The 15,984-nt window shown below is 45.9% G+C and overlaps 1 protein-coding gene across 2 annotated transcripts in view; it reads left to right on the top strand.

Moving 5' to 3' along the window:
• The window catches only part of LOC138569274 (multidrug resistance-associated protein 1-like), a 1,459,677-nt gene that overhangs the window by 1,189,855 nt on the left and 253,838 nt on the right, over window positions 1–15,984 (top strand). For both annotated transcript variants that reach the window (XM_069647112.1, XM_069647111.1), the window contains exon 25: window positions 4,956–5,082. In XM_069647112.1, coding sequence (XP_069503213.1) covers window positions 4,956–5,082 — 127 coding nt within the window. The remainder of the gene's footprint in view (window positions 1–4,955; window positions 5,083–15,984) is intronic.

The following is a 15,984-nucleotide window of genomic DNA, read 5'->3' as shown; positions in this document are numbered from 1 at the left end:
GTGACCAACATGCAAGAATTCCGTTTAATTTCATTCTTAGTTACCCTGTGCCCCGATAGCCTCCAGCGACTAATCTGTACCCCTGCACTTTGGAGATCCTACCAGCCACTCTCGACCACGTTGTTCATTGTTCCATAAGGCACACAAACACCAGCTGCTGGAAATGATTAGGACCTGCCTGGTCTCGAACTTGTTTGTTGCACAGCAAGCACGGATCTTAACCATGCACCTAATACAGCGTTTTATCAATCGAGCATAAACAAACCTGCATCATTAGGCGTCAGTGTCACTTTCAAATAGTAATCCACAATGCCCCTTCGTTAAACGAGGTCATGTTGACCCGCCACCTGCGATAACACACTCCACTTTAATAGTTCAGCAAGGACCACATTTCAAAATTCAAATTAAATATTGTCCTCCTCTTTTAAGATTGTGTAGTTCCCGGGCACAACGTATACCAGGCATGCACCCATGCTCCTCAAAACCCTTTAACAGGGGAGACGGAGCTGCACAAGAATGAGAATGCCCAGCTCGGTGCTCTGGCTCCTTCTGAAAGTGCACTGCATGTTGGAGCCCAGACAGCAGATCTGCGCAAGGGGTGCTGCATGTCAAACTACCAAAAACAACAGCAGCAAACCAGGGCACACAGAATACCTGGTCTTTACCCGCCCCATTCTGCTACGCAGAGCACCGCCAGTTGCAAGCGACCAGAACGAAGGCCAAAGAAGAACAAGTGAGTCAAAGTAAATTCAATATTCACTACATTCCTTAAACATATGGTTCCTTCCCACTCTACTCTCCACTATGCTCCCGAACCTTAACAATCAGCCGTACTCCGGCAGAATTGGAACCATGCTCCGCACACTGAAGATGCAAATTAAAAAGGCTTGTTGTCGCAATAACAGCTGTATTGAAACAGAAAACATTTGTGCCGTTCTGTGACTCGCTTCTCTGGATGAACGGGCACAGGCGCCGGCTGTAAACGGAGGGATACAACACAGAGGGTTTCACAAACACAACCTCTTTATTTCCCCTGCGCCGTTACTATGCCAGATCCCTGTCGATCACGTGTATCCGGCCCCCAGAACATAGAAATGGGACATTGCAGCATTTCTAATGCTACAATCCTACAACATTCGGGACGTACGGCATCTTCTTTCAACTTCCAGCGATACTTTACCTCACTGATCTACCTTGTTTGCATCCACAATACAACTGAAGGAGCAGGCAGGTGGCGGGCAGGGGGGTGGACGCAGGGCCATCTTAAGCACTTTTGGGGTCCTGGGCATGAACATATTTGGGGCCCCCTGCCACCAAAGCAAAGGAATTAAGTGATCAAGAATATCAGCACCGCCTCCCCTGCCACAATCACAACCCATAGATTCATATGCTGCCTCACAGCATTACAAATAAGAATGTTTACTCCCTTCAAGTCCCCTTACCCTCCTCCTCCTTGCTCTGATTAGAAGGATAAACAAGTACCATTTGAAGTCTGACATTATCAGTCTACGAAGAGGTTACTTCTGTTCTAGCATAGATTCAGGAGACTTTTTGTCAAAGGTACATGTAACCCAAATTAGACATAGAATGCACATTTGCTGTCTCACAGAACGCAAACGTGCTCAAGCATGGATAGAGGATACAAATTGGTAGGAAGGAGAAGCTACACATACCATAGCATGGATAGTGAATGCAGATTAGAAACTACAAGGAAGGTGTTTGTATCCAGACTGAGATTATAAATGGGACATGGTTTTCAAATAGTGTTGCCATTAGAGATCAAAATAATAAAGTGTCTGTGGTGTGTAATATATCAATGTTCACTATTATAGTGGAAGCAACACTCTAGCCAGTGAAACCATGAGTGAGGCTGTTTTGAAGATCATACCCTGAGAAGGAAATCTCTCTGAAGGGCTGACAATTATGAAAGGTTTAGGGACTGGCAATTTCGAGAGGCTAGGCAATACAAGATTACATTAGATGCACAGCATTACACACACTGTTTAAGGGGTGATTCTGGGATTTGTGCCCATTTGGCGATTTCTGCATTTGAACACTTTCATTACCAGTTCTTACCATGAACTAAAATAATCTCATTTTATAAAACTTGGGAAAGTACACAGATCACATTACCAATCATCACAATTTTTAAAAACAAAAAATTATTATAGAAGATTCTAGCTTCATTCTCTTCATCACCAAGAGAAGTAAATAAGTACCAGCATACCAATCAGTGTGATTTAACAGATTTAATCTTGGTTGGTCTTTTGTATTTTAAAACTTTACATAGTTCCAAAATACTGGCTTGTGAAATTGTCTTTTTTAAAGATGCAGAAAAACCTTTGACTTTTACAAAAATGCAATGTGTTTTTTGTGTCAAACGATCAGACTTTAAAATATGCTTGCCCGAGTCCTGCAACATCTGGTTCGCTTCCTTCTGTCTACGACCGCTTCCACTCAAAGGTCCTATACCATAAGACGAACGGTCAAGTAATAGGCCAAACGAGGCCACCAGTATGGGAGTAGGCAAACTTCACAGAAGACAGTCCAGTAATGTACGAGATATTAGATAATTTGACCAGGATCACTGTATTGTCTGCTGACAAAGCCAGGATACAAGCATGAATGCTTTGGTTCCAAAGTTGGATACTTATTAATCTCTTTGACTAACCATTTACGCTCAACGTTGGAGGCGATTGCCTAGGTTTTACAACACCCCATCTGAACAAACCAATTTCTAGACCTTCACCATAAGGATGACATGTTCGTTTTTATAGCAACCCCTATCTGGTGCAGGTACATTGCTGATAATAGCACCTGTTGTGCTGCAAGACCAAGTACATACGTAGGTAGGTTTATAAACTTCAGACAGAGGAAAGGCTCAGTCAGCCTTACAGGAATGTGCTATTCAAATCTTGCAAAGGAACACATATCTCTGCAATGAGTTCTTAATACACTGAGCTAACTTCTGAACCATTGTGCCACTCAATATACCATTTCAAATTTGGCTATTGAACATTATCAATATTATTACCACAGGATGGAAAGCATGCTACAGGAGTTGTGCCGCAAGGAACAGAGACACAAACTATATATACCACAGTGAACACAGAAAGCATCACATGGTGAATTGATCGAGGCAGAATATACTTGCCAAAACAGACAGGCAATAGGTTTAGAGCCTCAGCACTATGCCATAAAATATCCTGTTGTGTGCTATCTAAGGAATCTTACTTCTTTAGATCAGGCCGCCTTGTGGGGCCCCCTCCAAGGTGGGGGCCCTTTTGCCCTCCCATAAAAACGTCTCTGGGTGGACGCTAATGTTGCCTGGCTTGCAGAGGCACCGCTGAGGTCCGAACTCAGGGTCTCAATGCTACACAGGCGCTTTAACCCAATACGACCCGGCACTGTGCCGCGTTTAACCATGAACCTAAGGTGATAAGAAGTCAACACTCCCTCCAAGGAATCTATCTACCCCGTGCTCCTGTTTTTATTAAAACATTTGCAACGTCTGACAACAAAGCAAGAGCGTGCAGATGCAGGAAGCATCACGCGCCTCTTTTGGCCCAGGTGGAAGGAAAAAACTTTACTGCCCACATAAGGCCAGTTTGTCAGGAAGCCTTCTAGAGACCGCTGCGGTCACTTACGGTATGAAATGGCAGCAGCACAGCCTTCCTGGAAACGAATCTAGGCCTGGTCGGTGCTTCATCCGTTTCATCCCGTAAGTGTAGGCCAGTTACCAGGCCAACGCGAGAGATTGCTTCAAACTCCCCTTTCTCTTTAGTACTTACAGTACCAATGTTTTGGCATTAGGTTGCGCTAGCGTGCCTCCAAATACGCCAAAACCAGCAAAAATCACCAGCCACCACTGATTGGCCCTCCAGTACCAACACAAGTGTTATCATAACTTGCCTTTGCATAGATTTGTTTAGCTGCTTTGTAAGATTGTAATGTTTAGGTATCGCGAATCCCACAGTTGCTGGTACTCATTTTTACAACATTAAAATGATGAAAGCATAAGCAGGTTCTAATGAGATTTAAAGCTCTGGTTTGGGACTTGCACACAGGTTTCTGCCATAGATGTATTAACTAGCTGAGCTATCTTATCAGCTGTATCGAAATCCCCTTTTATTTACAGTCTATCCATGTGCTCATAATATCATTGGCACACTTTCCTATGCATACAGGGGCTGTTGTCTTCTCCAGGCAGAATGCATTTTTTTTGTAAGGTCTATAACATTGCTGTCCTTGGCAACCACTTGTACTGGTGGAGCCCCAATCAGAGTCCATGTGGTTCAAGCTGAAGAACATTTTTCTCTCTGAGGAAGCCTTAGAGGCGTTCCATAGCAGTCTTCTGCTCTAATCACCATTTAATTAATGAGTTACCTACATCCAAACCTTCAGGGCCCCTTCCTTATGTAAACAAAGCTGTCACGGGTATGGAACCTTTGGCTCTCCAGAACTCCCATCAGGGTTCTAAGAGAAACCAATGAGCTCAGTTGTTTTCTACCCTAGTTCCCGATTTTGGGGCATTTATGTTTGCTCTGTCATCCTCATTTTGCCCTTCATAGGAGAGGGTGTTCCCTCCATGCCTGGCTTTTGCCTCCCACCTCCTTAACCCATACTCCCAAAAGCCGTGTACAGAGCAGGTAGATGCCCGAAATTCGTAAATCTGAATTTTTTTTTCGGGACAAGAGGGTGTTCTCTTTTTTAATTTTGTTTCCTAAAATATAAGGCTATAGACCCATCTGCTCTAGCCAGCATAGTCCACGAGCTCATGAGAGTCCAAAACGTCTGGAAAGCTGCAGGTTGCAAACCCCATACAGACTCACTTTCAGAACCCAGTGACAGTGAGTGACACTTTGTTATTTTGTTGAAAGATTTGCCTTACACATGTTACATGACAAAACTAGTGTTCAGTAACCTCACATTAATCCTTTCTTTTTCTCTTACAGGTGGTTGAGCGTGCGGAGCGATCTCCTAAGTAACTTCATAGTATTTTCAGTGGCAGTCGTAGGAGTGATTTGCAGAGGAAGTATCAGTCCTGGACTTGTGGGCTTAGCAGTGATGAATTCCTTAAGGGTAATCGCACATTAATGCATTTTTAAGTTTCATAAAGAGTGAATATACAGTGTGTGGTGTCCATGGTTATACGTTTCATTGAAACCACTTTTTGGAAATGTTGGTAATCACGACACAGAGACAAAAGTACTTGTTATGGGCTCCGCTCGTGCATTCCATATGTGCTGACGCGTCGCGCCCTTTTATTCAGATAGCGCAGTGATGTACTCCGTCACCGGCTCTTAAAGGGGACTCGCCACACTCCTCCTTTTTCATAACAATTGAAATACCACACACAGACAATAACATAACATTGTCAACAAAGTTCACTCGCTGGTGCCCTCTGGTCTTCATCCAGTCATCTCATACTCTTGGAGGTATGTGGGCTGCCGCCTCGACTCCCTAAATGGGTATCTTCTCTCCTGCCTGGCTCCAGAATGCTCTCCATTCTGTTTTCTCCTTCTCCCTGATCACCTTGGGTCATTTCACCACGTCCATGCAAGGGGCAGTGTCCTCTATGTCCTCACCCTATTTTCCATCCTCAGGACTGGACCCTTACTTCACCAGCCTTGCGCCACTCAACCATCCTGAAGCGAGCCCATTAGCCTGCTAAATCTATTTATTTATTTATTTTATTGTTCATTTAAGACGCGCTTAATACCAGCGAGTGATTTCTAAGCTCGGGATTCAAACCTGTGTTGCGCTGTATCGTCTTGCTTCCAAGACAAATGCCTTGCTCCTGAGCTATCTTTCCTCTAGAAACTAGAATTCCTACTGACAGTGTCTTGGCCATCAGACACTGTTATCATGGACCCTTTCACATCCACCACTTGGAAGGGATGGGGCTCGTGGGGGAGAGTCATCTTTCCTCTTCGGTGTCTCAAGCGCTCCATCTTCGAGCTGATACTCACTGAGACCTCTTCTGAGACTCTCGCTCTCATTTGCTCTTCTCTGTTGCTCAAAGGTCATCAATTATTCCTGGACTGCGGTCAACCAGATCGGGGATGAACTCTCTCGGGCATCGCTGGAACAGTGCTCCCGTTGGTGCCACTCCTGTCGAGTAGTGGGGCATAATTCTATATGCCAGCAGAAACTGATATAGTGCTCTTTTCTCATACGCCCATGTGTGATTCTGAAGACCTTATTCATGGTGCCCATCAGCCATTCTGCTTCCCCATTAGCTCGGGGCCATTCGGAAATCACCTTCCGATGGTAAATCCCTCAGCTTCTCAGAAAATCAGCCAACCCTTCGGGGGCCCATTATCTGAGCACACTTCATTTGGCAACCCATGGGCAGCAAACCCTTTTTCCAACACTGGAATGAGATCCACGAGGGTCGTCGATGGCACAAATTCAACCTCTGATTACCAAGACCACTTGTTCACCATCACCAGAAAATGTGTGTCTCTCTGCATGTGGATCCAAAGTCCAGATCCACCTTGCCACAGGGTCAACAGCTCCTTTCCATCAACTCGATCCGTGGTTTCTTGAGGACAGGTCCAGCCACTTCATACCAGGTGCACTCGTTGTTGAAATTGTCCACTTTGTCCTTCAGTCCCGGGAACTACACTTTTAGTCTGAGGTGAGATTTGGTCTTTGCTACTCCTTGATGACCATGGTGTGCCAGCTCGATCACTTTCTGCACCAACTTGGTGGGCACCACCATCTTCGACCCCCTTGACACTAGTTTGTCTGTAGTGAACAAAAGCTCATTCCGTACTCTCCACAGTTGCTCTACGGCCACTCGTGCATTGAACTGGGGTGGCAGTTTCTGCGACCAACCAAACAAACTCTTCTGTATTCTCCTCTCCATGACCCATCACTCTTATTCCTAGCAGAGGATGTCGAGACAAGTAGTCCGCCTCATTATCAGCACCTGCAACATATACCAGGTCAACATTGTTTTCTTGCAAGGCCATCTACCACTTCTCGATCCTGGCCGGAGGCTTGGACGAAGGCCCTTTCAGGATGGGAATCAGGGGCTTGTGGTCTGTAATCAAAGTTACTGGCTTGCCTTAAACATACAAATGGAAATGCTTACAGCCCCACAGCACTGCCAGTGCCTCCATTTCAATCTGAGAGTACCTCTGCTCTGTGTCCAACAGTGTTCTGCATGCATGTGCCACCGGTCTCACCCCCATCTTCGGGTCTGATAGGGTCAGAGCTGCTCCCATGTCAAATGGGCTCGCACCCACCATGATCTCCATATTCTTACCTTGGTCAAAAAATGCCTTGGTGATGTTAGTTGTGAGCGCACTTTTAAAGTCCTCAAACTCAGCCTGTTCCAGAAGCATCCACTGCCAGGTACAGTCTTTCTTATGGAGATTTCGCAGACGCTCAGATAGGGTATATGCGTGGAGCGGATTTCTCTTGCCACTTCCCTCTCCATTCATGCAACTCTTTCAAAAATGGCCAATGATGTAAAACATGCAGCGCTTGTCTCAGAGTGTTTTACCTCATCCATTCTATTTACTTTGCTCATCAAAATGAGCATGTTAGACTATTCCTGGTATGTTGTATATTTTGGATATTAATGATGGAGCTTTGGTGCGACTGGTAAATGAAGACACCATGAAGAAAGTTTTTCCTAAGCCTAGTTATTATACCATGGAGCCATATTACAGTTGTGTCAGTTACAATACGACAGAGCCTTCTTTTCTACTGTCCTGACACAAACCTTGCATACAAAAGCCTTTAAGTTTAAAACCATCACGTACAGTAAAGTACACAACCTTTGACTTTTAATAATTGGAAAGGTCATACTATAAGTCTCAGCTCATCGACCCCCAGAACAATAAACAGACTTGATATTACCAACTGGTCAGATGATGAGCATATATCAGAATAGTCTTTAAACAGCATTGAGTAGGCTGCTGGTCAGGTGACCAGGACCTGCCACTCACTTGCTCCACCCACCACCGGTTTTCAAGCCTTCGAAGCCTCTACTTAAGGATTCTAGGCCAGCTACAGGCAGACAGCTTTGAGTAGGCTGCTGGTCACGTGACCAGACCATGCCACACACTTGCTCCACCCACCACCTATTTAATCAGTCCTCCTTAGGTGTCATCATCGCTGGCGTCCTCAGCAAAGGATGGGTAAAGAGAAGGACTCAACCTGTTTGCGCCTGTTCGGGCCTGAAAGGGCCAAGGACCTGACCTGCTATCCTGCATTTTACTTGCAAACTAATTGCTACTACTGCTACTCACCAGAAGACATCACCACGTGTCTCCTCCATCTACAGGCCATTCCCACTCTCACTAGGATTCAAATGGCCAAGTGCCCTGGCCAGCCCCGGAAAGCTACCTCAAATAACCTTTCAATATTTCCCTTGCCCCCATCCAACACCCACGGACCACGTGCACAGGCCCTCCCATTTTGATATTTTGATCAATGCTTGCCCAGCAGTCACCCATGCTGCAGAGACCGTTGAGCTCATCTCGTACAACAACCTTGATGCCCTTTCATCACTGAAACATGGTTTACCCCATCCTCCCTCCATGTTTTTGATGTCCTCCTACCCCAAGGCTACTGCATCCAATATGTTGATCGGCCAGGAAGGGCAGGAGGCAGTGTGGCAATCATCCACAGGAGCGACTGGCCATGCTCCATCACCCCCTCTCCCAGAACAAGCTTGTTTGAATCATTTGCTTGCCGGTTCCCTCTGTCGCACAAGGAATCCATCACCTTCCATCTCATCTACAGACCACCTCACAGGAGTCAGAGTAACTCTTTCATTGCAGATATCTCCAACTTACTCTCCTCTCCCAAATTAGCATGTTCTAATAATGTCTTTCTCAGTGATGTTAACGTCCCTGAGTCCCAGGCTAACAATCACACTGAAGGCATGCTTTTCGTACTGACCACTTCCATGGACATTAAGCAAATTGTGCTCTCACCCACACCCAACAAAGGCAACACCCTAGACGTAGGGCCTCATCACGAGTTAGGCAGTAGCCCTTAAATTCGGTGGTACCGCTATTACCGCCACATTTAAGGGTCCACCCAAACATGGGTCTGGCGTGTTTATCCCTAGCTAAGAGATAGGGGTAAATGCGCCGGAAAAGTTCCCATTTTTGGGCGCAATTAGCATGTGCTAATTGCACTGAAAACTCTCCATTGGGTCCAATGAACCCAATGGGGAATGGGGAATTAGTTACCGCCCAACCCTTGTTCCAGCACTAATAGCGCTGGACCGGTTGGCGGTAACGCTATTAGTGCGGGTGGTAACCCAGCAGTAATACCGCTGGGATACTGTAACGCTCACCTGGTATCCACGGGGACGTCACTCAGCCGGTCCTAGCCTCTTACGACCTCAAACCATTCCCTGGAGGCTATTCGACTGGTGACTGTGCTGAAACACAGGATTGGTACAGTTTAACTCCCTATTGTCTCTGTGTGCTTGAACCCCTTCCTCCCCGGGGTCCAACCCTTCCCTTTGATCCACAGCTCACCTTGTTTTCTTGGATGGTGTGCTCTCCGTCCTGCTTTCAGCGCAGGGGTGCGTTGATTGATGCGGGCTCGTTGGTGCCTAGTTATTTCACTGGCGAGAGTCCGACTGGTAAGTATAATGAGTCTTTGAACAGTTCTCTAACTTCGTTCCTTTCCTTCTTAGATGATGGCCAGCGTCCGGGGATGGCGGCGTGCTGCTGAGACGAGTGGCCCTGAAGGTGAGTGAGAGCGCGATGCACCCTTTTCGTATTTGTATTGAACTGAGTTCTTTTTCTGTGTCTTTTAGGTGCCACGATGTTGTCAGCGTGCATGCCGGTTATGAAGAACAAATGCGGTGAGTAAGCGCAGTATGCGGCGCCTCTAGATGTTTCCACGCTAACCTGGAGTGTCTTTTCCCCCTCGCAGATGGATGAGAAGTTCCGGAGACACAGTTCCCCCAGAGCGGCTGCGATTCAGGTAAGCTTTGAAGCTTGCACTGTATTTGAAAAAAAATAAGCGAAGAGCTGTAAAATGCTTACTAATGCCTTTTCTCTGTTCTTTTCCTCTTCATTAGGAAGCAGCGTGCCGGGATGGGAATGACACCACCGAAGATGCCCGCAGAACAGAAGGAGCGTTGAATGATGGGCAGAAGGGCTGCAAGGTAAGGCTGTTCCTAACGGTGTTCTTGTTCTTGCAGGAGCTGAGCGCAGAAGAAAGATGCAGGCCCACTGGAGACCGATCCGAACACGGTGAGTGTCACGCTGCAGGTGCAGAAAACGCAAAGCATGCTTCTCAGCCTGGGTGTGGCTTAAATAGTCTCTGGGTATCCCAGGTGCCTCTGGGCTGAACCACACCCAAAATACTAGACTGCACATGCAGTTCTGGGAAACGAAATATGTGGGGGCATCCATCTTGTCCCCATCAATGCATTACAAGTCCAATCCCCAATGTTATCCTATGGGAGTGAGTGAGTCTGGTGCCACTAGCGCCACGTCTGACTCCAAATAAGTCTTTGAAGGGATGGAGAGGCCCTTGAGGGCCATGTAGGTGATCGTGGCCTGGCTCCAGCCTGACAGCTTGGAGGGCTGGGGACAAGAGGGGCAGGAATCATGACAGATACGGCCCAACTTGTGATGAGGCCCTTAGTCTTCACATCTTGCCCCAGCATCAGCTGGGCAGATCCTATCCCACTTGCCCGGTTTGACCACGCCGCCATCCCATTATCAGTCACCCATTCGACTACGGCCCACAAAGGTCAGGATAAATGACCCCTCACTCAATACCGCTCATTCAAAACCTTCCCGGTCACTGAGCTAGAAGAAACATTGGCAGACTTCCCCACCTTCGGCCTCCTGGAATTATTCAGCAACTGTGCTATGAACATTTTGGACACTAATGCTGCCTAAAATCCAGCTAGTTTAAGACCAAACCATCCACCTCATGGTACACCCTCGAGCTAGCCTCCAACAAACGCTCAATCAGAGACCTAGAGAAACGGTGGAGCAAAAACCATTACGCGGGAGACCTCCCCAACCTCAAATCTCTCTCTGCAAACTGCGGGATTCTGATTACTGATGCCAAAGCTGCTTACTAAACCACCACCATTGCAGCATTCTCTAACAGAAGCAACACCCTCTTTGAAGTAGTAAAGCATTGTACCAAAACCTCACCTGATCCCGAGGTACCCGCAACTCAGGAAAAATGAAAATGCGATGGAATGAACACATTTTTTATTGAAAAAATTAACAAAATCCAAGAGACAATCGAATCAACTACTCACCGCATTTACAAATTTACAAAAAAGGTAGCAGGCGCCCCTCTCTCGAAAGAACAAGGCATGATAACCTGTTCAGTGGTTATTAACCACATTGAGAGTTCGCAGCCATTGCTTTTTGCTCACTGTACCTTCACAGATGGGAAATATCCATTTGCATATCAGTCTTTGTCCCGCCCACAAGGGCAGTCCAGCACCGAAATGCTATGGCAATTCCTTTCTGAACAAGAGTACCATCAGCAACCTCATACACGTGTTTCAGCCTTGTTGGGCATCATCAGTGAGGTGAAGCTGAGCCTCTCTAAGCACAGTGAGCAGGGAGTCCACGTCTGGTTGCCCCCAGGTAACCTAGGGCGACCAACCCCAAGTTCCTTTCAAAAATACAAAAAAGGTAGCAGGCGCCCCTCTCTCGAAAGAACAAGGCATGATAACCTGTTCAGTGGTTATTAACCACATTGAGAGTTCGCAGCCATTGCTTTTTGCTCACTGTACCTTCACAGATGGGAAATATCCATTTGCATATCAGTCTTTGTCCCGCCCACAAGGGCAGTCCAGCACCGAAATGCTATGGCAATTCCTTTCTGAACAAGAGTACCATCAGCAACCCCATACACGTGTTTCAGCCTTGTTGGGCATCATCAGTGAGGTGAAGCTGAGCCTCTCTAAGCACAGTGAGCAGGGAGTCCACGTCTGGTTGCCCCCAGGTAACCTAGGGCGACCAACCCCAAGTTCCTTTCAAAAATACAAAAAAGGTAGCAGGCGCCCCTCTCTCGAAAGAACAAGGCATGATAACCTGTTCAGTGGTTATTAACCACATTGAGAGTTCGCAGCCATTGCTTTTTGCTCACTGTACCTTCACAGATGGGAAATATCCATTTGCATATCAGCATTTGCATGGATCTATGTGGTCACTGTGAAAAAATGTTGAAGCCGAAAATACTGATTTTATTTTTTTACCCCTTTTTACCACATATATGTGTGGGGAGATCCCCCACACTACCCCCCAATACCCTACACCTTTTGCATTTATTTAACCCCCCACATATATATGTGGCAAAAATTGGGGTCTCGAATTTCGATACTTACTGCTTCGACATTTTGGTAATTCTCTATTTTGGTATGATCCCTATTTGCATCCCTTGCACCCCGGTACGCATCCTGCTCCAAAGGACTGAATTCTCACCTCTCTCTCCCCTAGATCTTCGAAAAATGATTGCCTCCCTCAAACCTACTTCTTACTCTGACAATATAATCCCGGCCTTCATCATGAAACAATTGACGGGCCCAGAGCTCAATGCGGTCCTCAGCATCATCAGTGCCTCCCTCACAGAAGAGTAAATCCCAGATTCCCTCAAGACTGGCCTCATATGACCTCTTTTGAAAAAAGCAACCCTAGTCCCAGGCGACCTGGCCAACTACAGGCCCATTACAAACCTCCCGTTAATTGACAAAAGCCTGGAAAAAGTAGTTGCTTCACAGCTACTTGCCAGAATGGATCAACTCCACCTCCTAAATGACTATCAGTCAGAGTTCTGCCCCAAGTGTAGCATTGAGACAGCTACCATCCAGATGGTGGGGGGTGCCCTCCAAATCATAGATCAGGGGAACTCATGCCTCCTCGTCCTCCTTGACCTCTCAGCTGCATTCAACACCCTCGACCAGCGCATCCTTCTCTCCCTTCTTGCTGACGGAATGGGATTCTCTGGCACTTTCCTGCATTGGTTTACCTCCAACCCCTCAGGCAGAAACCATACTGTCCAGGGAACTTGTTGCGTTCTAACCGACTGTAGGTCTCCTGCAGAGTCCCCCAACGCTCCATCCTCTCACCAATCCTATTTAACCTTTACATGGAGCCTCTGAGCACTCTCCTCAAAGATCCCAATATAGCCATCCACCAATACGCAGACGATACTCAGTTGTACATGAGAGTAAATCGTGCACAGGACATAATTTGTCTCTGCAATTATTTAGCCATCGCCCAAGACTGAATTTGTCCTCATCGGTACAACAATGGCTCAATGATATGCGCCTAGAAGAATTTGATCCACAACTCTCAGACTCAGCAAAATCATTAGGCTTCACCATTCACTGCAGCCTGGCCTTCCAGAAACACATAGCCAAGATGGCCCAAATAGCCTGGCTCAGAATCTGTACTGTTCAAAATATCAAACCCTTCATCCCACCACAAGACTTACACACAGTAGTGCAGGCCCTGGTGGTCTCGCACATCGATGGGGGAACTGCTCTCCTGACAGGGCTCCCAGCTGTTCACTTGGCTTTCCTGAAAGCAATATACAACGCTGCAGCATGTCTTATTACAGGAGCACGGAAATTTGACTGAATAATCCCCATTCTACACATACTACATTGGCTTGCACTGCAAGCCAAGGATACTGTTCAAGACTGCATGTATCATGTACAAAGCAGTCACGTGTTGCACACCAGCGTACCTGGCGGCTAAGCTCCACATATCTGGTGGCACACATTCCTCGCACAGCAAATCAACCAACCAGCTTGAATCACAAGTCATTCTCAAAGAGAGGACCTGCAAACAATCCTTCTCTTGTCATGCACCCACCACCTGGAACTCTATTTCGGTGTCAGCTCGGAATGCCCCCACAATTCTCGAATTTCGCAAATCTCTCAAAACATGGCTCTTTCAACAACACCTGACCAAGGACTAATTCCAATGGTCGCACATACCCATGCACAGACCTTAAACTACTGAGCTACTGTTAAAAGATGCCAGTCCAATTGCTGGCTACCCACACTATGTACAGTGCTCCGCTGCTCTCGAGCTTGGTCCGCGCTTTAAACAAAAACATTTAAGTAGCATTTTCAAAAATTGGAAGTATCTAAAATAGACACACAAGTTATATTTCATAAATGTGTTATTTTTTATTTTAATTATGACGTTCTCTTCCGCCATCTTTATCTCAGTCCCAACTTGTAGGAACCTCTGGCACTCTGTTGTGGAAGTGCTTCATAAGCTGTACAAATGATGATTATAGCATATGCAGCAGTAGGGGGCTTGCACATATATCTGCAAATGGTGCCTCCCTAGTCTGTGTGCTTCCTTTGCAACACCCTCAATTTCCTGGTTTCTGCTGACTGGTGGACATGTTTTCCATGGTCTTCAACTGCACTTTTGTGTACCTGATAACCCTGAACTCAAGTTCTTTGTTTTTGTCTTATTTTCCAAACACTGGTCCAATTGTTCCTACACTGAACCAGAAGGACAATATTTTTCATGTTGCTATGATTGCTTTTTCATTTCTACTGACAATATCAAGATTGTGTACCTGCTGCTACACATTGGATTCAAGCTGTGCATGGAACGTTATGCTACACATAGGAGATGTTGGCTGTCAGGGGCGCAGATATACATTAAACCTCTTTTCCCCCCCAACTATTGGGTTGCTGGAGGTCCCTCTGCTGCTACCTTTATTCTAGAGGGATTAGGAATAAGTGCCATCCACTGTGCCATCCATTAATGAGGGCATGCAAGCTGTACTCCTCAGCACCTCAAAAGCCTGTGTGAAAGATTACACCCTACATTGTCCCTCGTGCTTGACGATCAATCATGTTTATTTGCGTCCATAAAACAAATGCAAAAACATTCACAGCAATTGATCAATGTCACATTATACAAAACAATACGGTAATTAGGTTAAGATAAAATTCAATCAAACAAAATTCCAAAGTGCATAGTGCTCATCTGTTATAAGATAATCTTCGTTTTACATGGCATATTCTTCAAATTCTTCCTGAATAGTTCTATCATTGGCACTAATCAGATCTCTCAGGTCTGGTACTACAGCAATTATACCTTTATAGTGCCTATTTAAGTTCTCAAATTAAAGTGAACAAATACACAAGCAGATTATAAATGTCAAATTATGCCGTATAAATAAAACATTAGTTAAAATAAATAAATATCTGGTACTTCTGTGTTCCAAAATGCTCAGTATCTTGTCTATATATATATATATAAAGCAGAAAGTCTGTTAGTTTGTTCCTTATGCAATTCCACACCGTTCCACCAATCTGCACCATATTTTGCATAATTACGTGTTACAACCCTCCTGACATTACTGGCTACATGACCTTCGGACAACCCGCCCCTTTCCCCAGATTTCAGCCCCTTCACACATGAGACATTGCCTGAAATCTGCAAAGCATCAATGTGGTCGTAGACGGACCAGACAAAGCTCATCTTAAGCATCTGAAAATGAGGAACAAAACTCAAAAGGCCTTGAAAACCACATTTCAAGGCCCTAGGACGCACAGTTTCTGAGATGTTTGCAGCGCACTGCACCGCGCCAGGGTGAGGCGACAGGTGGGAATAGAGCACAGAATGTCCCAGTATGCTGCAGTATGCTATCTCTTGCCTTCCCTCCACGTCAGCTCTGGTGTATGTCAGACAGTGACATGTACCCATTCTCAGCGCACTTTACTGCAGAGTGTAAAGCACATCAGACTCGGAACAGCAACCTACAGGATCATTGATTTTCAACAATTGAGGAGTGTTATCATGTCTGCCTACAGAACCTGTGCGGAGTACAGGGACATTTTGCTAGTATGTTATATGACAAGCTTTTGGCAATGTTCCACTGGTTTGTCGTTATGCATACCTGTCCCCTTAGTGCGATGCAAAGGTATCATATCTATAACCATATTTTCTTGGTGATGCCTGTTTTTGATTCTTTTTGAAAGCATAG

Source organism: Ambystoma mexicanum, chromosome 2q, assembly GCF_040938575.1.
Source record: "Ambystoma mexicanum isolate Mex_15411 chromosome 2q, UKY_AmexF1_1, whole genome shotgun sequence".
Taxonomy (NCBI): domain Eukaryota; kingdom Metazoa; phylum Chordata; class Amphibia; order Caudata; family Ambystomatidae; genus Ambystoma; species Ambystoma mexicanum.
This window is presented reverse-complemented; position numbering and strand designations above follow the sequence as displayed.